The sequence below is a fragment of the Bactrocera dorsalis genome, chromosome 6 (genome assembly GCF_023373825.1).
Source record: "Bactrocera dorsalis isolate Fly_Bdor chromosome 6, ASM2337382v1, whole genome shotgun sequence".
Classification (NCBI taxonomy): Eukaryota; Metazoa; Arthropoda; class Insecta; order Diptera; family Tephritidae; genus Bactrocera; species Bactrocera dorsalis.
Window position 1 is genome coordinate 29,626,969 of NC_064308.1, and position 27,533 is coordinate 29,654,501.

Here is a 27,533-nt window from a genome sequence, read left to right on the forward strand (position 1 = left end):
TACCGAGTTGTTGATGAGTGCTCTCAGAGAGCAGGAGTGCAAGCCGAGTAGAAAATCGTTCGGCTGTCTGTTGTGATTGCAGCTTCTCGACGTCGAACCTTCCTTGTGTTTGTTGGCGTGCGTTTTTTGCTGCACAGAGGCGGGTGCGAATCTTGGCTGCAACAAGATAGTGGTCCGAGTCGATGTTAGGACCTCGGAGCGCACGCACATCTAAAACACTGGAGACGTGTCTTCCGTCTATCACAACATGATCGATCTGGTTGGTGGTTTTTCGATCCGGAGACAGCCAGGTAGCTTGATGAATCTTCTTATGCTGGAATCTAGTACTACAGATACAGATCCTCAAATGGGTTGAGGCTGATCGACTTCGTTGGGACCCGAATGGAATATGGTTGTCTCTAGTACTAGATTCCAGCATACTACCTGGTTGTCTCCGGATCGAAAGGCCACTAACCAGATCGATCAGGCTGTGATATATAGGAGACACGTCGGAAGTATTTTAAACGTGTCTACGCTCCGAGGTCTTTACATCGGTATTAAGGAACTGTGGGACGACATTTCAAGCTTTAACCGAAACAATTGGGTTTTGGGAAATGCAAAAGAACAGCTGGCATGACGAGGAGTGCCATGTCGCAGCGAGAAACAGACTGCCTACTTCGCGACGCTATGATCGACTACAACACGTGCGGGATGGGATAGATACCGAGAGTTTAAGAGAAAAGCGAGTCGCATTTGCAGACATAAAAAGAAGGAGGCCGAAATTCGTGAGTTTAAAGAGCTTGAAAAGCTGACCGACAGGGTAATGCTCGAAAATTCTACAAAAAAATTCGGCGACTAACAGTAGGTTTCAAGATCGGACTCAGAGGTGATCTAGTAACCGATGCTCAGAGCATAGTAAAATTATGAAGGGGGCAATTCTCCAGCCTGCTGAATGACAGTGAAAGTATAACGCCAGGAGAAGGCGAACCCTATTCCCCAATCGATGACGACGAAGCAGACCATCGCCCGGACCATGAAGAAGTTCGAATAGCAATTAAAAACAAAAAAAGGGGGAGGCCGATGGATTGCCGGCCCAGCTATTCAAAAGCGGCGGCGAATATCTGATAAGGAGTATGCATCAAATATCGTCGGACGAAAGCATGCCCAACGATTGTAATTTAAGTGTGCTCTGCCCAATCTACAAAAAGGAGACGCCGCAATATGCGCCAACTACCGTAGGATAAGCCTCCTTAACATCGCGTATAAGGATCTATTGAGCGTATTGTATGAATGATTAAAGCCCTCCGTCAACACACAGATTGGACTTTTCAGTGTGGCTTTTGGGCCTGGTAAATCAACAATTGACCAGATATTCACCATGCGCAAATATTGGAAAAGACCCGTGAAAATAGAATTGATACGCACCACGATGTCTGAATTTGGTATCCTCGCAAAACTAATACGGCTATGTAAATTGACGTTGAGCAACGTTAAAAGCTCCGTCAGGATCGGAAAGGGCCTCGCCGAGCCGTTTAATACTAAACGAGGTTTCAGACTTTCGTATGACTCCTTCAACCCGCTTCTGGAAAAAATAATTCGAGCTGCAGAACTAAACAGAGAAGGTCCCATCTTCACTCGCGACTAGGAACCCACGTCACTGTTGACAGTCAAACTTCGAAGTGGTAGATAATTTCGTATATCTTGGATCAGAAAAAAAAAATACACTGAGGAACAAAACCGGAACAATAATTACATAAATGCCTTTTGATGCAGTTAATTGTAAGCATATGTATTAGAGTGGGTCAATTTTTTTCTTGACAAAGCGGTTATCAAAATCGTAAACTACGATGAATTCTAAGAAAATTTGCCCAAGAAACCATGGGTCTAAAATGAAAATCGAGCCTCCGGTTTTTAGCGAGAAAATTTCGTATATTGTATTTTGTAAAAAAAAAATCCAATTCCTATTCCACTGTCGATTGTTTGCTTGTTTTGTAGCTATCGAAGCTAATTTGCTCAAATTTGGTATGTGATGTTGTATTTAAGCAGAAAATTCGACAGTACAGAAATTTTTTATAGGGGGCGTGGCACTGCCCACTTATGAGTTCATATGCAAATCTCTGGAACCACCCCACCGATTTCGTTCAGATTTGGTATACATATTACACAATGCCTACTTAAGAGATATCTGGAAAATGATCGAAATCGGATAATAACCACGCCCACCTACCATATAACGGTAATTTTTGAAAACACTAAAGATCGGAAATTTTAATAACTGTTGAAGGGAAACATCTTGAGTTTGGTATTCGGTGTTGTATTGTAGCCAGAATTTCGACAATATGAAAATTTTGGCATGTCACCGCCCACTTTTGAGTGCATATGTAAATCTCTGGAACTTCTTCTTCTTCTTACAAAAAACCAACTATAAATTTTGACTGCACTGATTATGTTGAGATGATAAACTTAGATAACAATAGCATTTTGTCGGAGCCGCCCTTCACTGCAAACATACCCTATGACCATTTGCTCGAATACATAGAATTTGACAATCCTCCACTTCCGGATCCACAAATTCCTCCACATATTCAAGGAACCGAGCGCTTTGTGCAACTGCTGACTAACGTTCCACGTCGAACTATAGAAAAAAATCGCGATGGTGTTATGGCAGTCACGGTTGCAAGTCGAAACGCAACATCTAGGATGGACAGCAAACAAGACCTTAAAACTAATTAATTCTGAACTTTAGAAGTATATTATATTTTGTTTGGCCCTTAACAGTTAAGTTTTTGCTTTATATATAGATATAAAATGATATTGTTAACTGCAATACGATTTCGCGGAAGATGAAAGCTATTAAAGTTTGAATTTTATTTATTATTATTTTAATTTTTATGGGTGGATAGGTAACATATACACACACCGACCACAGCGGCCAACGACCATACCACGCTGAATACATCGGTTCTCGTCCGATCACCGAAGCTTTTTAAAACCCGATCTAAATACTATTATTTTATAAATATCTAATTTATTTTTAAGGGTCACAACGTTTTATTTTTTAAAATTACAAAATCCATGAGCTTTTACATTTCTTGTGTATTGATGATTTAATGGCCAATTTCATAAAAAACTTTTTTAACATTAATCTAAACATCAAAATTAGACCGTTATCTATACAGCTTCTAAAGCTGTTGGAATTTCATTTCGAACAAATCCAGACATAACCACTACTGTTAGTTTTCTTAAAAGATTCAATAACATTTTTGAATGTTTTAAATTTGTGTAGAGCACTTTCTCAAAATTGCAAGTATATAGAGATCTTAAGATCAACTTGATATGCATCACAAAAAGAACGCTGCTGAGAAGGTGTAGCAGCACCTGTACGGTCACAGCTTGATGTTTTCGGCTCCAGTAGTTGTTACTATTTTCCATTTCATTTATTGAAAAAAAAAAACAAAATGAAAAGTTTCTCGTTAAAACCCGGAGGTTCCGTTTTGATTTTAGAGCCATGGTTTCTTGGGCAAATTTTTTTAGAATTCATCGTAGTTTACGATTTTGATAACCGCTTGGTGCATTTTTTTTGCTCCATACAAATTGACCCACTCTAATATGTATATTTTAGTAAAAAAAAAGTATTATAATATTATTTTTTCACAGCTTTAAAATGTACTATAAGTATAACTGGAAAGAAAATCACAAATTCACACTGGAAACATAAAAATGTAACAGAAATGTGGCAAAAATCCATTGTTTCACTTTTGGACTCATACAAAAAATAATATTTCCACCCACTTAAAGAGGAGATGTCAAAAAATAATAAAACAAAAAATTCATGTATACAATAAAGTTAATTTATATATTTTAAGTACCCTTATTGTTCCAGTTTTACTCTTTAGTGTATATAAAAGCGCGTAATGAAAATATTTGGAAAAGAGTATTATGAAGTGATGAAACAAAATGGACTCCATAGTAAAACGTTTATTCATCGTCTGAAAGGTCAATCCTTAAACCAAAGATACACCAAAAACGGTGAAAAATGGTGGAGGTAATGACCTGTTATGGTGTGGGGTGGGTTTTCAAAGTATGGAGTGGCATCATTGGTCAGAATTGTTTGTAGAATGGATAATAATTCCTATTTAAACATAAAACACACAATTTAGCCATTCTCATTTAAATCAGAGTCTGTAAATTGGACATGCATGGATGGTGGTGATCCAAAACACGCCATTGAGGCAAAAAAAGATGGGTTATCTACCGGAAATTTTGATGAATTAGAATGGCCAGTGCAAAGTCGCAATTTTAACCCGTTAAAGAAACTTTGGAATGATGTAAAGATTAAAATCGGGCAAAATATAATTTAAAAAATCGGATGGCCTTTGGAATGGATTTGCTGAAGCGTGGTATTTCATTCTATTGAACAGATACCAGAAACTGATGGGGAGCTTACCTCACAGATGTCAAGCTGTCTTCAAAAATTGGGGCCATACAACAAAGTATTAACGTAGTAGTGAGTAATATAGTAAAGTTTATACTCTTGCAACCAGTTGTTACAAAGTATTATAGTTTTGATCACCAAAGGTTGTACGTATCACCTAAAACAAAGCGAGACAGTTATAGGGTTGTGTATATATAAATGATCACTATGACGAGAAAAGTTGAAATCCTTTTGACTGTCCGTCCGTGCAATCTGTACCTTCAGTAAAAATTGAGATATCGCCATTGCAGCGGCAGTTCTTTCCCACGACGGCAGCACCGGCTTGATGGCAGCAGCGACGTTGTGGCAGCAACGAAGTTATGTTGCAAAACTAGACACTTAGCGGTATGTTCTTACGGAGTTTTGTAGCGGCGCTGGAAGCGGTAAGTTTTAGTGCAAAACAAAACGCGGTAGATATTAGCGGCACTTCACGGATAAATCTCAATTTCGAAATATTTCGAATACTTTGGTGCTATTACCATGAAACTCACTGTACTTGCAGTTTCTTTACAACGTATGTATATATTTTTATACACATATACGTTCGCCAGCCCAAGCCTACACTTTTTATTTCTTTTCTTTTATTTTCTCTTGCTTTCGATGAGTGCCGGTGCGTACATATGTACTTTTATAAGCACACTTCACTTCACGTATATATGTATGTATATATGGCTGTATATATTTTTAAATATTTCTTTTTCGTTTACATACAATTGCTACTGTGTTTAACACTTTTCACATTTGTATTAATCCCTCTTCACTCCACTTTTCTATCTTTTAATTTAGAAACGTCTTTAACTTTTATGTTTTGTTTATTTTTTTATTTTTCTTTTTTTGTATTTAGGTACCACTGCACTAAACTTCCACTATGTGTATAAATTATGTATATACGAGTATACGTATATACATACATATGAATTTTGTATTTAATTTTTTTATTCCTTTGTGTTTTTTATGTATGTATGGGATGTTTTTTTTTTTTTTTTGGTTTAATTTGTTTTGTTCGCACTTCACTTCCGAAGAACCGAAAAGAATCGACAGAATTAGTCACGATAACGAAAATTAGCACTAACACGATTAGTTGGCACTCTTAGTAAATATATTAACTAAATCCACGCACTTAGTCCCTGCTCGGGCGCCATGACAATTTCGCAAGTTTTTTTGAGAACCGAAAAGTTTTGACAGCCTAATTGCCTGAGACTAAAATGATATTCTTCCGAAAAAAAGAAAGATACGTCAGTTCGATTTCACGTTCAAATTCCAAGAGAGCTCTTTATTGCTTAGCCTAAATATTAAAGCTAACGGCTTAATCTAGTTGTAATATAAGTATGTTTTACAAAAAAGGGGTAAGTAATTATCTCAAACATTGTACTAGCTTATGTTAAGATAAGTATTAAGGTAAGTAATGATTAGTAGTATGACTGCATTATTAAGGTAAGTATTTTATATAATAGATTTTCTTAAATTAATTTTTAATAATTCAATATTTTACAATTCATTTAATTATTCTTGTTTTAGGTAAAAGGTTTTTAGGTATGTTGCTTGACGCAACAGCCATTAACCGAAAACATATGTATAAAGTGTCATAAATTAAGATTTAAAGCTGTAAACTGGTACAGAGGATCGTTGTAGAAAGGGGCACCTGTGGGCAAAAATTTTTCGAAAGGTGGTATGGCCCCGCCCTCTAACAAGCTTAATGTATATAGTACATATTTTCTAAACCACTTAAGCTACAACAACCAAATTTTTTGAGTACAAATCATATAAAAACTTCTACTGACAGTTTGAAAATGGATGAAATCGGAGGATAAACCCGCTCACTCCTCATATAACGGTACTGTTATAATAAAAACTACTGAAAGCGCGATAAATCAATAATTACGTCAAAAGCATTAAATTTTATCACCGAGATGGTATGATGGTATGGCATTATGGGAGCCGGCATGAATATTAGACGATGGGCTTGGCATCGCCCACTTCTTGGTGAAATTCAATATCTCGGGACCCGCCTAACCGATTTCGAAAAAATTTAGTACGTGACATTCTTCTTATATTCTCATATTACATTGTGAAAATAAACGAAATCGGACAACAATCACGTCTACTTCCCATATTGAACAATTTTAAATTCCACTTGATTCGTTCAGTTTCCAGTACACAAATCAAGAATCAGCTAATATAACGGGATAAAACTTTGCACGAATAATGTCTTTAGTGTGTACCACCCTATGACCAAAAATTGTTCAAGTCCAATAAAAACCGTTAAGGGCCCTAGGTACTGAGAATATTTAGAATCCGGTGTCTATAGTTGACTTTTGATCAAAAATGTTGGTGAAGGCGTTATAATATAAATTAAGGGAAATCCTTCTTTTCTAATGGTATACATATCTAAATGTCAAAAATGGGTTAAAGCGAACCAATACTTCCCTTAGCCTCCATATCTTTATATATATAAATCTTCTGACCGTGTGTTTGCATTTGAACTGCTCCTAAACGGATGGACCGATTTTAATGAAATTTTGTGTGTACGTTCAAGGAGATTCGAGAATGGTTTAGATTTACAATTTGGTCCACTGGAAAATGTTTTTTAAATTAATTTTTCATTTGTAATTAATTGCTAATTTTAAATGTTTGACCGATGGATGGCGCTACCATCGCAGTATTCAATATTCAAACCTTAAATTGGCGTAAACGTGCATTAAACAAAACGATGTCAAAGTAAAAGGCGACATCTGTAGATCAAGTTTTCATATTGTGGACAGAGTTGTTCGTTCTTAAGTAATAAATTGGGTCATTCAATACATCTATGGGTAGCTATAATATTTTTTTCATACCTGCTAACTATTGTAGGGGTATTTTGACAGGCAATTTATAATTGCAAAAGGTCTGGCATAAAAAATAGTGGCATAACTGAAGTGTTGATAAAAAGGTCTATTAAAATTTGAGATATACAGAAATCTTATCGAAGCATTGCACAGAGCAATGCAATATTTAAACGCAAACGATGAATACATATATGCGTACAATTTCAAACTGATTCTTCCTGAAAAATATTAAAATTGCTAAATATTAGGAATGATAGAATAGAACTACAATCAAACACACAATGCAATGAATTAAAACTGGCTCATTTATCATTCGATGAATAATATACCACGGGCATCCCAAAAGACTGATGCCATAACCTTGCCAGCCGATTTTTTTGTCTTTTCACGCTTGAGAACCGTTTCTTAATATGCAGTCCACTAGGCTGACAATCGATTGGACTCGATTGATTTCACTGATGCACAGTTCAAATTAAATAGTATTTTTACCCTAAAAACCAATTCTTTCTTAACGCACGAAATTCTTTATGATTCATTTTTTTGTAAACTAACACAAGTTGCTTCACCAAAAATGAGATTATTCCTTATAAATATAATATTTATAATCTAACTAATAGAAACCATATAGATGATATTAGTAGTACTACCTATGTAACAGCCACAGTAAAACTTGGGCGGGTCCTCTAGTACTTAATATAAAGATTTTCTAATTTTCCGGTGACTTTGTGACGCATATATTGGCCAATATGTGAGTTATCTCAATGTAAATAAGAGAGCATGTTTAACTCATATTAGTGTATCTTTGTGCCTAAAATAGATAAATTTGAGCGAAAACTTGGCCAGTATACAGGGGCTAGTATAACTAATATCAGGATCTTCGAACATCCCTGGTTTTGATTGTTGCAAGTTGCAAGAGTATAAAATGCTCGACTGCACCCCTTAGCCCTTCCTTACTTGTTTTTACATATTTTCATATACAAATTTCTTTTTTTTACAGAATTATAGAAGTGTGCTGTTTCTGTGTGCAGCCAAAATTGTTGATTTAATTTAGTTTTTTGTTATTTTTATATAGATCGGAGTCAAGTTTCGTAAGGAATTTGAACGCAGCATCAACTTTTGGTACAAACTGAAATCAAAATGATGGAGAAAATATTGCTTGTCAGAGGCATTGCCGAATGTAATGGTAGTCGTATGTACATATGTCAACTGGTATTTGTATTCCTTCTGAAGTATACCGCTTTTTGTATAACACATTTATATGTAAGCACCCAATCCGTCTACACTCTTACATACATATGTATGTACAGGTACATATGTTTCTATATACAAATATGGCAAAAAGTAACATTTGCACATCCTAGCTATTGAGTAGTTGTTCAACAACATTTTTGCCAGTATATCGGCACTGCGAATAATTCAAACTGACAATAAGCGTCGCTTCACTACGCAATCATGTTGTATGCGTAACATTTACCACAACACTGACATTGAGTTGCAGTGACAGTACGACACACGTGGCTATTGCAAAGACAAATCGGCATTCACATATAAAGTATCCCCCGGATAATTACACTTAAAAATGCACAATTTTTGGTTCAATTAACCAGGAAATGAATTAACCGCGAAACTCGTTTCATTGAATAATTCATTCTTTTACAGGACTCCCGCTTAATTGGGCAATCTAATTAATTTAAAAATATCATATGTACAATTAATGTATTTATCATCATTACATTCACATATGTATAGACTAACTAAATTAAACTATTTGGAGCTCGTCGAATAAATTTTTAGAATGTTAATTGAATATTGTTCAATGAAATAATAATTCTATATTTCTTAATTCACACAAAAACTTCTTCCCTGAATAAGAATTCGTTCTTGTATGTATTTTAAAACTTCAGGAACTGAATGAAAGAGGATCTCTTTTTCCTTTTATTCAACATCAGCACCATTACAATTATGCAAGGAAATGAATAACCTGAGTTTAATCAAGCAGAAAAATGTACACCTATTTTGCTTACAATATATTTTTGACCGGTTAGGTGTTTCAAATAAGCGCGGAAATCAATTGACCGGGGGTTAATTAAGCGGAGCTAATATACTGTATATGTGTGTAAGAATCTAAAGAGTGTGTTGAAACATAATTTTTAAAAATAACCAATTTTATGAAAAAAGGATAGTGGATAACGAAAAAGCACAAGCATTTTTAGAAGACTTTCAGCACATGGAGATATCCGCCACAAAGTATTTCTTTAAATTAAATTTTTGTCGAAAAATGTAAGAAATGAACAATTATTCATTTATTTATTATATCTCCGTTTATTTTGGAACATTTTATCGTTAAAATCGATTTACGCCAATAGTTCGCATATACCCAACACAGCTACATATGTCCAACGCATGTAACGGGTTTTTCAATAGGGAAGCTACAAAAGTGGACCGATTGGGACAGCAAACGCCGCCATATTTTTCCCTGCTCTTTTGACATTTCTCTTCAGTAAGGTTTGCCATTTCATCATGGAAAGTTATACGATAGACAATAAGACGAAATTTTTAAAATTTACTACCGAAATTCGGAGTCAGTGGCTTCAACACTTGAGCGTCTAGTGGAGAAATTTTAGTCCACAGGCACAGCACAAAATATTCCCGTGCCAGTGAGACAAAGAAGTACCTGTAGTGTCGAAAATATTGCTGCCGCTATTGCATCAATTAAGGAGGACCCAAATCAGTCTCTTACACGTCGTTCTCAAGGGTTGGGCATCTCTGTGACGTCGTTGTGTGAAAAGATCTTAGCCTACATCCTTACAAGATCAAACTGACGCAAGAACTGAAGCCGCTATCGTCGAATGTTCGTAAATTGGGCTGAGCAACAACTTGATTGAATGGCTTCGTCAATAAGCAAAATATGCGTTATTGGCCAGGCAGCAAATCAGACGTATTTTATAAGTCATCATTGCATCCGGAAAAAGTTACGGCGGTTTGTAGGCCTGCGGCGTCATTGGGCCGTACCTCTTCCATAATGATCAAGACCGAGACGTTAATGTGAATGGCAATCTCTACCGCTTAATGATAACCGAATTTGTTTCGCTCAAATTAGAAGATATGGACTTGGACAGAACGGCGCCACAAGCCACACCACGAATGTCACAATCGATTTACTGTAAACCAAGTTTGGTAAACGTGTTATCTCACGAAATGGTCTAGTAAATTGGCCGCCTCGATCGTACCATTTGACGCCTTTAGACTATTTCTTGTGGGGCTACATCAAGTCTATGGTTATGGCTATGCAGCAGTATCGGCCAAATTATGTTTGAAAACCTTCGAAAATTGGTTTCAGCGACTGGACTTCTGCAAGCGTGCCCATGGTGGCCATGCAAAATAAATCGAATTCTATACATAAAGGCATCGAATGTACTTTCGCTTTCGTAGCGCTCTTATTGGAAAACGCGTTAATGGTTCGATCTAAACAATTTTTTCGCAAATTATTTCGTTGCTGACAACAATAATATGTGTCGAGTTTTGTGAAGATATTTTGTCAAAAAGTTAGATCAGTCAGTTTGGATGACAGCTATATGTCAGAGTTGTCCAATATCAGAGATTTCGACAAATGAGCAGTTTCTTGTTGAGAAAAGGACATGTACAAAAATTCGGATCATTGTCTCAAAAAGTAGTTCGCGTACGTACAGATAAACATGGCTAAATCAACTCAGCTCATCACTCTGATCATTTATACAGGTACATACTATACATAAGGAACTTAAACGTTTCCTTAACATACCCTATTTAGGATATAAACAAGCTAACTAAAATCGATTTTTCATGCATTGTTGAACGTACTGTAGCATAGCTGAACGATTGTGTACATGTCGCTCATTTGCTGCAAGACCGGCATAAGTCAAAAAAACAGATTCTCCAGAAAACGCGTTTAAAGTTTTCAACTTACTACAACCTTACACGGTGACTCCAACCTTACACCTCTTCTCAAGCGGAGCATATAAGAGGTATTCATATGAATTTTTCACTCAACATGAAGTATGATATAACGAACAATTCTGCAGCATTAACTCAAAAATCACGTTTTTTGAATTATGCCGGTCTTGCAGCAAATGAGCGATGTGTAAGCAGGGAAGCTAGTTAAAGGTGTGGGCGTAGATAACTTAATGTGATATGTATATTAGGGTGTGTCATTCTGAGCCAACCTTTTTTTCAACTGAAAACAGGCTCAAAACTTTAGGAAATGTGTAAAAAAAAGTCACTCAAAATATGAGGTCTTAGTATTAATATTAAGAGGTGGCTATTTCAAATTTTCTGTTTTCCATATAAATTACATTGAAAAAAAAATCATTTTTTTTTGTGGTGGTTATTGTGCGGAGGTTTTAATGTGCACGCGACGGCGGCCAGTAGGGATGCTAAACTCGATTCCGATTCTACTCGAGAATCGAGTTTTCTCGTTAAATAATCGATTTTTAAAAATCGATTTTCAGTAGTCGAAGTGGATTAAGAACCGGTTCTTGACATTCGAAAAATCGATTATTTTACGAGAAAACTCGATTCTCGAGTAGAACCGGAATCGATTTTACCATCCCTACTGGCCGCCGTCGCGTGCACAATAAAACCTCCGCACAATAACCACCACAAAAAAAATGATTTTTTTCCATGTAATTTATATGGAAAACAGAAAATTTGAAATAGCCACCTCTTAATATTAATACTAAGACCTCATCTTTTGAGTGACTTTTTTTTACACATTTTCGAAAGTTTTGAGCTTGTTTTTCAGTTGAAAAAAAAAGGTTGCCTCAGAATAACACACCCTAATGATCATGAGATGTCCATATAACTGTGCGATGCTATATATTTCGTTAAGTGTTATATGATATTATTAATTTATGAAATTGAAATAATATCAGTTAATACCTTCTCTAAGGTGCATATGGTGAACACATACAAATACTGCTTCGAATATTTGTTGGACGAGTAAGTAAATTGAATACTACGTCAGATCACTCAACAAATCCAATCAATTTGCTTATTATACGATCTAATTTTGCACGTTACAATAACATGTATGTATGTACGTGTGTAATGTAAAATGTAATTCTATACAAATAAAAATGTATTTTAACCCATATGTGCATTTTTTTATTGAACTTACACATATTTAACTTAACGAAAAGAAACGCAGGTGCGCTTACCTTTTTTCAGCATTAAGTCATCGCTTATTGGATATTTGTTGACTTGCGCTGACGATAAGCTCCCATTACTGCCATTGCCGCCGTTTCCATTTGCCATTCTACCGCCACTATGAGGACTGAGCGGTTGTACACCTGTTGCAAAGGCTGAAGCCAAAGTTTTGGAGGGTGCTGCTATTTCAGCACTAGCGACGCTATTTGCGCCACTGGACACAGCTCCACTGGAAAGTCCACTACTTAATGGCGGTGAGTACCATGAAGTGGAGTAGTGGCGTGGTGGCCAACACTGATTAACCACCGCATGTTGAGGATGGTGATGTGTGAGCGCTAATGTGTTTGCGGTATGCGATTGAGTCGGTAGGGTTGCTGTTGGAACATGCATATGAGAATTAGACTGCGAATGCGTGTTTGGTTGAACCTGATGATGATCGCAATGAATTTGCGGTTGCATCTGCTGTGTATGATGCAGGTTATGGGGGGGTGCTGGGACCGTTGCTTCCATCTGTGCTGAAGTGACTGTAGATGGATGCAATGAGCCGAGCCCCCCAAGTTGATGATGGTCATTTAGTAGGCGAAGCTTGTCATACATAGTATCTGCAGTAGTGTCTCTAACAACAGAGCTCCTATTCGCAGAGGCATCGCCTTCGCCGCCATCATTTACACTGCTCCCCAAGCTGCCATCAGAATTGAGAGGTGTGTTCGTGGTCCGCAATTGCATATCAACAACGCTGCCTCCGCTAGAACCGCCCATAGAGCCGCTGCCGGTCGTGCTGCCAATTGGATTGGTTGCTTTCGGGTTGCTATTAGTACTGGCTACGCTGCCCCCATTACAGTTACTGGTATTTGTCAGAAGCGAGCTATGTTGTTGTTGTTGTTCCTTTTGAGCGGCCAGATTGCGCAGTACTCGATTTATAGAGGAAACCTAAACAATTTGCCGAAAGCAAAGGTATATTCATATAAATAGTTTAATAATCCATATATAGCTAAAATTAATATATATTGTACATACATACATACGATAACTTACATATATCAATATTCAAAATATGTCGGAAAGGAATACCAACCAGCCCCAGAAAGATATTCTGGATTCGCTTCTGATTCAGATGTACCATTGAAATATAAGTATATGCGTGGCTTCATAAAATTGGAAAGTAAAAATTTTAATATAAGTGCAAGGCAGTTTTTTTTTCAATTGTTTGAACGCATTGCACAACAACCTAGGGATTTTTATGGCATATATGGTTGGAAATGTTATGATGTCCTAAATTTATACTGTAAAATGTATTGTATTAATGTATGTATTAATGAAAAATTCTAAGATGTTAAGAAGTTTACATTATTCCCATCCTTGCCCGTTTGCGCACATGTATAACCTTACTACCATACAAACATACAAATTTTTACGAATTTGTGTACGTAAGTAAGTTTTGGTTGTCAGCCCTTTAGATCCGCGCTAGGCTAGAACCGACATAAGGGAAGCAGAAGTTAAAAGAGCCCTGATTGCTTGTTTAGCTGCCGCCTGCCGCTTGTAGTCTAACTGATTGACTGACTACGGCAGCAGCTGTCGCACAATTTTGCCTAGATGCTTTTTCCTCTATGTCAACTCATTTACTTTTGTTTTTTGGTGCAGTTGTTGTTTTTTCGTTGCTCTTGTCATTGCCTCTTTCTTTGGTGTTGTTTTTTTTTCAGTTTAATATGCTGCAATATCTGTTGTTGACAGCGCGGCAGAAACAGCAGCATTGACTGTGATTTAAAAGGCAGCACAAAGCAGGCGCTTTGAGTCGGAAGGGGGAAGTTCAACTAACTGGAAAAATTAGGCAAAAATATCCTTCCACGAAAAAACAAGGGGTGCGAATGCAGTGCCAGTATTAGTAAAATTTGAAAGGCGAAAATGTCGAAGAACCCATTTTTTAACACTGTAATGTTTCTTTTGCTTGAATAAAAATTATAAGCGAAAATGTTAAAGATATGAAATACAGTTAAAAAGGCCATTAAAAAAGTTACAGCATTAGACTTTATTATGTCAACAAAGTGAGCGTTTTGGAACTAATGGATTACCATTTATTATACACTGAACAAGTTATTTTAACATTTCCACAATAACAGGGAAAAGGAAACGTAGAAGACCCTAAAAAGTATATACCTATGTATTATATATAGTATAAATGTCTGTTCCTCCTTCCGTCTGTAAATGTATACGCGAAATAGTCAGTTTGTGAGTTGTCTTAATTAAAATGAGAGAGGGTGTCTTTCTATTAACGATACATCTTTGTAACTAACTTGGATAAAATCGGGTGAAAACCCGAGGCTCCATATAATTAATATCAGAAATTTCTAAAATGTAACTGACTTTATTCTTTTATATTGTATAACTCATAGTGCATCTTTTTTGGTTAATAATATGTAGTAACGCGAAAAATGAAAAAAAATCAGGTCGGGTTTCATTGACTGGCTTTATAACATATTTATTTGTCCATAAGTAAAATAACGCAGTCGGTCGGCATGAGAGGATCTGTCACTGTGTTGGTGAGCACGAAAAAACAGTAGCCCAGTGAGAAATTGGAATTTAAATTAAACAAATTTTATAAGCAAAATTTAAAATATAATATATAAAACTAAATGACTTTTAAGGCTATATTCCCTATTATCTTTAAAAGACTTGGAACATAAAAGGCTGCCATGCAATGCAAGGCATTTAGAATCATAAAGTATTTCTCGCAGGCCATATTTGGTTTTGCGCTATAGTCTTACATGATGTTAATTCGTTGTTGTCTCGACAACGACTGAACGATAGAGCGTAAGCGTACGTGTGAGGTTAGTTTGCAAAATTTTGCTATGAAATGCCGACCACTGGTCTAAAGTGATTTTGTTGTCGTAAAAGATCGATTTTGGATTTATTTGTGCTCACAATTCATAACACTTTCCATGATCTTGTAGGATTTGATCTCTTTTATTAAATCTTTATTTTCATTTTACATTACCAAAATCAGAAAACATGAGACAAAATAACAAATATGTATATAATGTATTCAGTTTAGGGATGCATCAAAATAAACAAAGAGACAAATTCTTTATAACTTCCAGTTGGCAACCTATTTTTGGCATTTGTGCATTGTACTAAGCGTTTTGAACGCAGGATAGTTATTTTAACATACTGCGCGGATCAAGCAAATCGGATTTAGATGTTTTATCTCTGTTTTCTCTGTTTTCAACGAAATCTAAAGTTAAAAACTTTAATGGGTGGGGTTAGAAAGTACCCATTGTTTTGCAAAGTTGTGTAAATCAATCCTTTCAGTAATTATATAATTTTAACAATATATAGTTAATTGAATATTCAGATAGATCTTTTTTAAAGTAAATCAATATAAGTATTGGGTTGTCAAAAAAGTCTTGCGGTATTTTCGCTAGTTGGCGCTGAAAGCGCTATAATGCTATGCTATACCTTTTTGGAAAGCTCATTTCACGCGCTAACACGTGTTTGATTGATTGTCGTTTCTTTTAAGTCGTTCGTGAGTTATAGTGTCGCAAACATGGAGCAAAATAAAGAGAAAATACTGCATATTTTACAGTACTACTACGATAAAGGCAAAAATGCATCTCAAGCCGTCAATAAAATTTGTGCAGTTTATGGACCCAGTTTCCATTTCCACCCCACAACGATGGTCGAAGATGCGCCACGCTCCGGAAGGCCTGTTGTCGAAAATTGCGATAAAATCGCTGAATTGGTCGAAAGAGACCGGCATAGTAGCCGCCGTAGCATCGGTCAAGAGCTGGGCATGAGTCATCAAAATTTCATTTCAATTTTAATTAAAAAAAAATTCAATAAAAATACCGCAAGACTTTTTTGACAACCCAATATTTTAAATTAAAAAAATTTCAAAAAAGTCCATGTTAACAGTTATTTGTTTATTTGCAAATTTTGAAGATCTTTATTATAAAAACTTTGCGATTATGTGTAATTTTTTTACATAAGCATTGGAATTTTTGTCAATAGTCTATATATTTATGTATACTCACGCAAACGAATGTAAAAGTTATGTTCTCCTAATTGTTAACTGTGACACCTAAAAGTTTTCGAGACAGATATAGGACTATACGAGTTTGTCCGGAAAGTAATAGGACTGAGTGGATTAAAAATAAATTATTGAACCAATCGTCACAATTCTTTAAAAACTTTCATCTTTGCATTTGTTCACAAGAAAGCCGGTGTGAGCCGCGGCGTTGTAGTGGTGCAACTTCCAATCGGTTGGGATGTCTTGTCGGACCCGATTGATCCTTCGTTTGAGTCTCTTGAGGACTTCCACGTAAAACTTGGTGTTGAGGGTTGTCCAGGAGGAAAAAATTCATGGTGAACGATGTCTTTGATGTCAAAAAGACAATGAGTATCATTCATCCCTTTTTTGGGCGAGAAGATGCTGGCGTGTGCCACTCGGAAGATTGCCTCTTTGGCTCAGGATCATACTTAAAGATCAATGACTCATCACCTGTGATTACGTTATTCAAAAATTGTGGGTCACTTTCACAAATGTTCAAATTTTCTTGGCATACTTTCACGTGCCGCAATTTTTGGTCGTTAGTGAGCACTTTTGGGACCTTCTTCGCGCACACCTTGTGCATGCTCAAATGCTCCGTCACAATGTCATGAACCACAAATTTTGATAAATTTAACATCTGGGCAACTAAACGAATACTTAGTCGACGGTATGAGTTCAAAACTTTGCACACGAGAGTCACATTGTCGGTGACCTCATCTCGGCCCTCCAAAACGACCTTGTGCCACCGAAACACACCACTTCTTGCTAAAGCAACATCTTGGTAAGACTGTTTGGTCATATCAAACGTTCCTGTCACAGTTTCTCGACCGTTGGCTAGGAACGCCCTCTACCGAATCCAGTTGGTGAGCGCACGCTCCGAAATCCAACCGCGGCGAAAGAAAATCAGTTCTATTACTTTCCGACAAACTCTGCGTACTATATGTGCAAACGTTCAGTATGACGAGTCGAGTTGAATTCCAAGTGACAGCAAGTACAACTTTCCGTCTGTTCGTGTAATCGATAACTTGAGTACAGGCACCCTACGGAGTTGTGTATTGCATATAAGCGAAATCGGATTATTTTCAAGCCCATTCCATGCCGCTCAGTGAAAACATAAAAAATGTAAATAAGATACAAATAATGATAAAAGTTTGGTATAGTAAGTAGCAGTAGAGAAAGCAAGTGCGGTTAAAAATTTTTATATGTCACATCTCACAAACCAATAAAGCTACATTAACCAAACTTGCTGACCACTTCTTCGTACAGTGTGAAAAGGTTCGAAATCGGATCCCTAAATACATTAATGCTCAAAAGGCAATAACTCACTAAATAAAAACGTAAACAGAAATAAATTTTACATGGTATATGATGCAGAAGGACGTCATAGAAGACGAGGCTAAATTGAAAAATTGGCACCGTTCACCGTTCAGTTTTAACCAAATTTGGTGCATATTACTTTATGCAAATACGACCCATATATCAAAATTTTTAATTCCATCTAATGGAAAGCCATTAAAGATATCGAAATAGATTTCTGCATAAATGGTATAATATCTCATGATACCATCTCTAATAATTGTCGAAACCGAACCATTGGTTAATATGTGAGTTATATTAATAAAAGTCGCTGAGCGTCATATACATACGTATGGCAGAAATATTACAATATTAGTTTAGCCTCTTTGTTTGCATTTAAATTACATATGTACACATTTGAGATTAGATTCCTAGATTTTAATATGAATATCTCGGACACAAAGTAAAGTGTAATAATGGAACTACGTGAGTCTAAGACCAATAATAAACTAATTATGATAGTCATCCAACACAAACTAAATGATCAGAATCAAGTACTTGTATGAAAAACTTTTTCATTTGAGGAGATATCTTCACGAAATGTGGCATGGGTTATTCTTAAAGCAAGGAGTCTTTGAAGAACTTGTTTAGATTGGATCACTATAGCATAGAGCTGTCATACCAGCTAAAGAAATGGAACCAAATGCTTGTATGGAAAACTTTTTGATTTGTTATATATACCAAATCTGACATAAACGACATCTCACAGTTAATTTGCATTCAACGCCACCATTTTTTTTTTTATACAACTAAAGGGTGATTTTTTAAGAGCTTGATAACTTTTTTTAAAAAAAAAACGCATAAAATTTGCAAAATCTCATCGGTTCTTTATTTGAAACGTTAGATTGGTTCATGACATTTACTTTTTGAAGATAATTTCATTTAAATGTTGACCGCGGCTGCGTCTTAGGTGGTCCATTCGGAAAGTCCAATTTTGGGCAACTTTTTCGAGCATTTCGGCCGGAATAGCCCGAATTTCTTCGGAAATGTTGTCTTCCAAAGCTGGAATAGTTGCTGGCTTATTTCTGTAGACTTTAGACTTGACGTAGCCCCACAAAAAATAGTCTAAAGGCGTTAAATCGCATGATCTTGGTGGCCAACTTACGGGTCCATTTCTTGAGATGAATTGTTGTCCGAAGTTTTCCCTCAAAATGGCCATAGAATCGCGAGCTGTGTGGCATGTAGCGCCATCTTGTTGAAACCACATGTCAACCAAGTTCAGTTCTTCCATTTTTGGCAACAAAAAGTTTGTTAGCATCGAACGATAGCGATCGCCATTCACCGTAACGTTGCGTCCAACAGCATCTTTGAAAAAATACGGTCCAATGATTCCACCAGCGTACAAACCACACCAAACAGTGCATTTTTCGGGATGCATGGGCAGTTCTTGAACGGCTTCTGGTTGCTCTTCACCCCAAATGCGGCAATTTTGCTTATTTACGTAGCCATTCAACCAGAAATGAGCCTCATCGCTGAACAAAATAAAGCGCGAAACACATTTCGAACCGAACACTGATTTTGGTAATAAAATTCAATGATTTGCAAGCGTTGCTCGTTAGTAAGTCTATTCATGATGAAATGTCAAAGCATACTGAGCATCTTTCTCTTTGACACCATGTCTGAAATCCCACGTGATCTGTCAAATACTAATGCATGAAAATCCTAACCTCAAAAAAATCACCCGTTAGTAGTTATTTTGATTGTTCCATTTGGCAAAATCATGTTTTTTTTTGTTTATTATACCTGTAATTTATTTAATAATTTTTCGGATATTTGGTATTTTTTAGTTTCTCTTTTATAATACTTTAGATAGTATTATTTTGCGCCATTTAACCAATTTCTTTTGCTAAAATAACTTGGGCGTTTTTTTATTACGTCACGAATTTTATTCAGCCCTTTCTGTTTGATTTTAGTTGGCATTTGATTATTGCTATTTGTTGTAGAATTTGCATTGTAATCAAATTCAGTTATTGTATTGAACTTTTTGTGGGCACATCATTTACGTTATTGTTTACTAAGTGAACGGAGAAATCGTTTGGCGTAGTGGAAGTGCTGTTAGAGTGTTTGACAGTTGGGAGTTAAAAATGTGCGGTCATGTGACAGGATGCCAGTATTCTCTTTGGCTTAGTATGCACTACCTTAAAATTTTTGTAGGGGTGTCTATTCATGTGGAAAAATCACTATAGAAATGTCGCAAACTGAGAGATGATGAAAAAATTCATAAATAATTATCATACAAAATTCCGAGGGACTTCGTATTTGCACCAACATGTAGTTTTTAAAATAAATTAAACTAATGTACATTTTAATGCAAATATGATCATATATCCACACAAGTTTTGCAACTTAAAAATGTGATACGAAATAAAAATGTATAGGAAAACAAGAAAGTCGTTAATTTTTCGTTATCTAGACAACTGAGGGGCTGGTTCACGTATATATGCACATTCAGACAGACGGAAAGACGGAAATTATGAACGCGGAAAAGTGTGAATGCGTTTAAAATTTGTACTTGTATAATGATGATAAATGTGTTATAAAAAACTTAATTTAATTTTTATACGCTTTAATTCGAATCGAAATGAATACCATGAATTAAAATGCCCTGAAAATAGTTAATATTTTCTATATTTTTTTTAATACATTTTTTATATATTTTTTGTGAACAATGAGTTTGAATAGGTATTTGTTAATTTGAGCACATTTGATACAAAACTCGTATCATAATATAAATATGCATAAGGAAAGGGATATTGCTCTTATTGTCGTTAAAATAATATTCCAAATGATTTTTGAGAATAATTTGTCTAGGACTCTTAACAGCCGTTATGTAAAGTAAAGGAGGGCATGTTAGTTTCGTCTCAGTGTCCCTAAGGTTTTAAAACCAATGCAAACCGATTAGTCTTTAAGCCAAAAGGTATCAATAATGTTCGTATATTTTCCTCTGTATATATCTATAGATTTACAATCTATCAAACACTTAGCATCTGAAATTATTCACCCCTAAATTAAATAAAAAATGTCATTCCGTCACGCTTGTCAAGACGACAATGAGGTTTTCACACTCTTCTAACCAAAATTGATGCCCTTACTTCCAATTGGCTTCAACACTCACGCAGAGAAGCTGTGCGTACGTCGATTTGCTGGCTGGAATGAATATAAGCGCGTTTCAACCATTGAAGCGTTCAAGCAACAGAGCGAGAAGTAAATAATAAGAAAAGTTGAATAGAGCAAATAAGAAATGCTAAATATGTGCTTAAATGATTGCGCCAGTAAGGGTGGATAGAGGTGTTAACAATTGGGAGAAAAAAGAAATTAAGGACAATGGGGGTCGTGCAACTAAATGAAAGTTGGTGACAACACGCGCAAATCTTAAAAATGAAGTTAACGTAGCAGATAGCATTAATACTGTAGAAATTCGGTACTTCGAGATTACGTGCTCGAATGTGTGTATATGCTTTGTGGTTTTTTCTAACTACATACACTTGGATAAATTTTTGGCTCATCTGCGGTTAGGGTGAAAAAGGTAAACGGACGGTTTACGGGGCAAGCAGCATTTGAATAAAATACAAACTTTCTAAACATTTTATACAAATTTTATAAAATTATTTTATATGTACGTGTATATTTTTAGTTTGTTGAACAACTTACACTAGGTATATTTTCGTTAGTGCAAATGCATTCCTGCAATAACCGGTCACGTATCTCCCACGCAAAAATGCTAGGACATTCGCGTTTGTAAAGTGAAATCTTACTCACAACCTCTGCGGTGGCCACTCGTGGCTTAGAACCACCAATAGCTCGTGGTCGGATGCTTCCAGTTTCATAATATCTGAAAAAATTCATCAAGAAAGGGAAATTGTATTAAATGACTTTTTATGTTGATATAACGTTTGATTCACTTTAGCTTTTAAATAATTTAACTATTACTACTAACCTGCCCAAAATCTTACTGACGCAGCCATTAGAAACTTGCAATATGCGGGATATATCACAAGGTCGTGCTCCTGAGTGGGCCAGCTCAACAATTTTTTGACGTGTAGAATCAGGTAATGGGCGTCCTCCTACGAATACGCCACCTAACTGATTTACACCGCTATGACCTGCTAAGACAAAAAAATTCATTATAACAATTAATGATTCTCAACTTCATAATAAATTACAATACATTCATATAATAACTAAACAAGTAAGGAAGGGTAAGTTCGGGTGAAATTGAACCGATCAACATAAAGCCAATCAAAAGTTTGAAATTTTTTTATTAGGTACGTATATAAGGGAGCCATGCCTAGTACTGATCCGATTTTTTCCATTTTTGACCAGATTGACCAATATATACGATATAAAGTGAACCGACCGGGGTTCTAAGGTATAGTCATGCTTCTAGGTAAGCATGACCGTGGAAACGTGAGCAACTCTTGTGTAAGATGTGATAGCCAACCCACGCAGAGCCGGAGATCACGGATGAAAGAGAGGAAGCTTCAGCGGACCTTCTCCAAACATATTCGGCTTAATGGTTCGCTGAAGTCTAATTGCAGCGTCTGTTCACCGGAGATGCGGCTGCGAGCGGGCGTCAGTCTTAAAACCAGCGGCTTGCTATGTAAATGTAAATAAAATTTTATTCTACTCACCTAGTGAGGTTGCGCTGGGTTTGCGACCCGCCAAAAACAACTTCCAATGAAAAAGAAACAACAGCTTCGGATGAAAGATCTCACTTGATTTAAGGACATGTACCTGAAATGTTCAGTCCCTTAATTGAGAAAGTTCCGTTGCCCAGCTGGTTGATGTCCTCGCAAAAGTAAAGGCTGACATCACTGCCGTTCAAGAAATGCGATGGACGAGACAAGGATTGAGACGAGAGGGCCTTTGTGACACTTACTACAGCGGCCTTATACAGGAGAGCGAATTCGGTGTGGTATTCGTGGTGGGAGAAAGACTCAGTAGTCGAGTCTTGGCTTCCACTCCGGTGGATGAACGTCTAGCCACAATCCGCATCAGAAATAAATTTGTCAACATAACACTAATTCGCGGCCAAGTCCCGACAGAAGAAGGGAACGGCATGATGCGTTTATGAGCGTACAGTGCGGCACCTTTGCAACAGTTGAAAAATCCTGTCTCCATGGCAAAAGCTCAGCAAATGGGATGAGGCTGATTGGCTTCGCAGGGGCCCTGAAGTATGATTGTCTGTAGTACTAGATTCCAAGACAATAAACTTCATCACGCTATATGGCTATCTCTAGATCGAAAAGTTTAAAACCAGATCGATCATACTGTAATAGATGGACGACATGTTTTCAATGTCCTTGACTTGTACTCGTATACGCTCCCAAGACCTAACATAGACTCAGACCGCTACCTTTTTGTAGCGAAGATCTCTCCTTATCAGTACATCATCTTTAAGCCGTTCGATACCGAACGAGGTTTTAGACAAGGCTACACCCTTTTGCATGACTCCTTCAACCTACTTCTGGAAAAAATAATTCGAGCTACAGAACCAAATAGAAAAGGTACAATCTTCTATAAGAATGTACAGCTGCTGGCGTATGTTGGTGATATTTATATCTGGCCTTAACAACCGCGCCGTTAGTTCTGCTTTCTCCAAAATGGATAAGGCAGCGAAGCAAATGGGTCTGGTGGTGAACAAGGGTAAGACGAAATATCTTCTGTCATCAAACAAATCGCTGTTGACAGTCATATCTTCGAGATTGTAGACACTGTCGTATATCTTGGAACCAACATCGACACCAACAACAACGTCAGCCTCGTAATCCAACGCAGAATATCTCTTGCCAACAGGTGCTACTTTGGACTGAGTAGGCAATTGAGAAGTAAAGTCTTATTTCTGGTCCTTTGTGCGTTGGCAACGGTGAATATCGCATTCGATGGACGATGAGCTGTATGAAAGATATGACGACATTGACATAGTTCAGCGAATTAAAAGACAGCGGCTACGCTGGCTAGGTCATATTATCGGAATGGAACAAAACACTGTAGCTCAAAAGTTTTCGACGAAGTACCCAACGGAAGAGGAAACCCTCCACTCCGTTGGAAGGACCAAGTGGAGAAGGACCTGGCTTCGCTTGGAATATCGCGCAGCGCGCTGTTGTTAACTCCACTATAACCGCCTAAGCGATTTCTACGCCTGTAAACAAGAAGAAGAAGAAAGATGCTTGTGGGGTTTTTGGAACAATTTGTGAAGTTTTTTTCTATTACAACTTTAGACATAAGTATACGTATAAATATCTACACATTCTGTAGCACGATTTAGTAAATCAAATCAAATAAATGACTGTAACTACTCTTCTTAAAAAGATTGTCGTACTTTGTCTTAGAATTTAGTAAAGCCAAGATTAAACTTTAAGAATATAAAATAGAATATTGTAAAAAACTACGGTAGTCATGTGTAAATTTTTTCCGGTGTTATTAAATGAGAAACTTAAATAAAAATACTTAGAGTTAAATTTGGGCTAATGTTTAAAGAGAAAGATTTGAGAGGGTGAGAGCTGGAAACAAATTAAAAAAGTTTTTCTCGGTTGATTGGACTTTATATGCTGTATACTGAATCAGTTTTTTTGAACGTATCTTTTTGAAGCCTTCATCATGCTTCATATTTGAAAGAAATCAATACGATTAATTTAGTTATAAATTTATGCTTGAAATACGCTCTAATCTGTTGCCACTTCAATAGACACCCCTAACGATTGTTGTCAAACTATAATACATTTAGCGCAAATAATAGGATACACTGTTCACTTATTTTTTGTTAGTTTCATAAATATCACGATTTTGAATTTTTGTTTGTATGTCTAAGACCTTTAGTAATAGAAAGGATAAAAGAATAGGTGATTAGAAAATTTATAAGAGTTTTGCGGTTTATAGAATTTAGAATAAAGATGTTATATGTACTTAAGCTTTTTTAAATTTTAAAATAAGTATTACTTCAAATATAACGCAGCTGAAGCCGGGACAGATCGTGTTCACTGAGAAATACAATACTATCAGACAGCGTTTGAAAAACTACGCTACTCCCGTAGCTCTCACTTTGTCGGGAGCCATAGCATAACAAAGTACAATAGCTCTCGCATGTGTAGCTGCATGTAGCATATGCAAATTTTAATTAGCTCTGCTCTACTACCGCTCCCAATTTTTTGCTACCGCTACGCCAGAGCAAAGCACAACACTTAATTTTTGGCTACTGCTACAGCTAAAGTTTTTCACCTAACAAAACTCCGAAAAGAGCCGAGCACAACATTTACATTGCTATGCCAGAGATAAAAAGACGTTTAACTCCTCTCTCACTGGGAGTGACCAAACGTCAAAACCACGTAAACTTTGAAAGCTAATCGAGTTCAGGAGGTTTTGACGTTTAGCAATTGGAAAAGAGGGACGACCAGATTAAAATCCCGCCAAATTACACTGGATCACAAATTTGAATTTGTTTTTTGTTCCACGGATACCACTATCCAATTTGTATGTGAAATGGCTCGCTGATTTCGAAAATCGAGTTAATTTTTTTTTTATAGATACGTTTTTGAGATATTTGCAATTAACCGTTATTCGACCAAAAAAAAAAGGTGTCTTCATTTACTCATGTATATCTCACTGACCAGTTGAGCAATCTTACTGCAAATTATAGAAAATAAAAGTGAATGAAATTTCCTAAAAATATTGTCTACTCCATTTTTCCATAGACCTTATAATTTCTGAGAAATTGATTAATCACTTCATGTTTTTAAATTTTTTATGCAAAAATTAAAAAAAAAAATAATTTGGTAAGGAAAAAATTTTAAAACAAAAGATATTTTTTTAATTTTTTTTTATTTTATATGAAGTCCTGTTTCTTTATAAAAAACTAAGCTACCAACGAACAAAATCCATGGATAAATAGGAAAGTTGTACATGATCAAATAAATATATCCAAGTCGCACAAAGTCAATGTATACGAGGTGGGATATCTAGCTATGCGCTGGGAAATCAAGTTGTAATGAATTTTTAATGGACGACGAGAGAAACGTTCTATTACAAGCGCAACTAAACGATTGGATTAGAGATTAGGAATTATCCAAGGAAAAAGCTGAGCTACATGCCTCTCGTATGCAACAATTTTAATTCGTGTCACCCTATGTTAAGATGACATATTATAGAAATAGACATATTATAGAAACACTATAGGAAGGAAGACAATGTATGCTATTGCAACGACATTCCAGGATTATTCAAAGAGTTTGGTCAACCATATGATTCCGAGGAGTGGCGATTGTTCATAGACAGCAATAAACTGAGCTTGAAGGCCGTATTACTGCATAATGGCAACAAAAAGCCCTCGATCCCGATCGCGCATGCAGTAAACACGAAGGAAACATACGAGGTAATGGAGAAATTGTTAAAATTCATGAAATATGAAGAGCATGATTGGAAAATATGTGCCGATCTTAAAGTCGTTGGAATGTTATGCGGTCTACAAAGTGGCTACACAAAACACTGCTGCTTTCACTGCAAATGGGATAGCCGAGCTCGTAAAGACCACTATTGCATTAAGGATTGGCCGGAAAGAGTTGAATTTACAATTGGTGTGGATAATATCAAATACGTCCCACTTGTAATGAAGGAAAAAATCATTCCGCCATTGCACATCAAGCTCGGCCTCATTAAAAATTTTGTTAAGGTGTTGGACAAAGAAGGCAAAGCATTCAATTATTTGCAAAATGTTTTCCCAATTATTTCCCAGGCCAAAATAAAAGAAGGTAACTTTGTTGGACCCCAAATAAAAAAGTTGATAAATAATGACCAATTCAAAGCACTATTGTCACCAGTTGAGGCAGCAGCGTGGGATTCCTTCGAAATGGTCGTTTCTTCTTTTCTCGGTAAACACAAAAGTCCAAACTACGAGAAGATAGTGAGCGACTTAATCAAAAATTATGCAGAAATGGGTGATTATTCAAAACTTATTTAATTGAATTATATAAAATTTTATAATTTACTTATTTACATTTTCTTTTTTCTCCAGGCGTAAATATGTCTTTAAAAATTCTTTTTCTGCATTCCCATTTAAGTTTTTTTCCGGCAAATCTCGGAGACGAAAGTGACGAGCATGGCAAAAGGTTTCACCAGCAAATAAAATTAATTGAGAATCGATACCAAGGTTTCTGGGACGTCGGTATGATGGGTGACTACTGTTGGTTTCTCATAAAAGAAATGTCAAAACACATAATCATTTCGACTATAATGTAAGAACATCAACTTAAGACAAAAATAACACATTGTTTTAATATATATTACTAATATATAAATAAATGAGTTTATAAAAACTAAAAACGAGATGAAAATTGACTTTTTACTTAACAGAAACAGCGCATAGCTAGATATCCCACCCCTACTTTACACACTACATACGCATATACGTATACATTGACTTTGCGCGACTTGGATATATTTATTTGATCATGTACAACTTTCCTATTTATCCATGGATTTTGTTCGTTGGCAGCTTAGTTTTTTTATAAAGAAACAGGACTTCATATAAAATAAAAAAAAATTAAAAAAAATATCTTTTGTTTTAAAATTTTTTCCTTACTAAATTTTATTTTTTTTTTAATTTTTTCATAAAAAAATTTAAAAACACGAAGCGGTTAATCAATTTCTCAGAAATTATAAGGCCTATGGAAAATAG

At 36.1% G+C, this 27,533-nt stretch overlaps 2 protein-coding genes across 7 annotated transcripts in view; one reads left to right on the forward strand and one right to left on the reverse strand.

The window, feature by feature from the left end:
- The window catches only part of LOC105228660 (paired box protein Pax-6), a 267,990-nt gene that overhangs the window by 184,159 nt on the left and 56,298 nt on the right, over positions 1–27,533 (reverse strand). For all 6 annotated transcript variants that reach the window (XM_049460269.1, XM_049460268.1, XM_049460267.1 and 3 more), the window contains 3 exons: positions 21,801–21,966; positions 21,515–21,695; positions 12,474–13,392 (listed from right to left, as the gene is read on the reverse strand). In XM_049460269.1, the coding sequence (XP_049316226.1) occupies positions 12,474–13,392; positions 21,515–21,695; positions 21,801–21,966 (1,266 nt within the window). The remainder of the gene's footprint in view (positions 1–12,473; positions 13,393–21,514; positions 21,696–21,800; positions 21,967–27,533) is intronic.
- On the forward strand, positions 25,160–27,375 carry LOC125779432 (uncharacterized). The gene is made up of 2 exons (XM_049460792.1): positions 25,160–26,793; positions 26,871–27,375. The coding sequence occupies exons 1-2, from the start codon at positions 26,235–26,237 to the stop codon at positions 27,092–27,094; spliced, it is 783 nt and encodes a 260-aa protein (XP_049316749.1). The 5' UTR covers positions 25,160–26,234; the 3' UTR covers positions 27,095–27,375.

Bases quoted from the DNA above. Each gene is read 5' to 3' on its own strand.
- LOC125779432 (XM_049460792.1), top strand. From the start codon at position 26,235: ATGGAGAAATTGTTAAAATTCATGAAATATGAAGAGCATGATTGGAAA. The intron at 26,794-26,870 runs GTGATTATTCAA...TTTTTTCTCCAG, and splicing joins CAAAAATTATGCAGAAATGG to GCGTAAATATGTCTTTAAAA.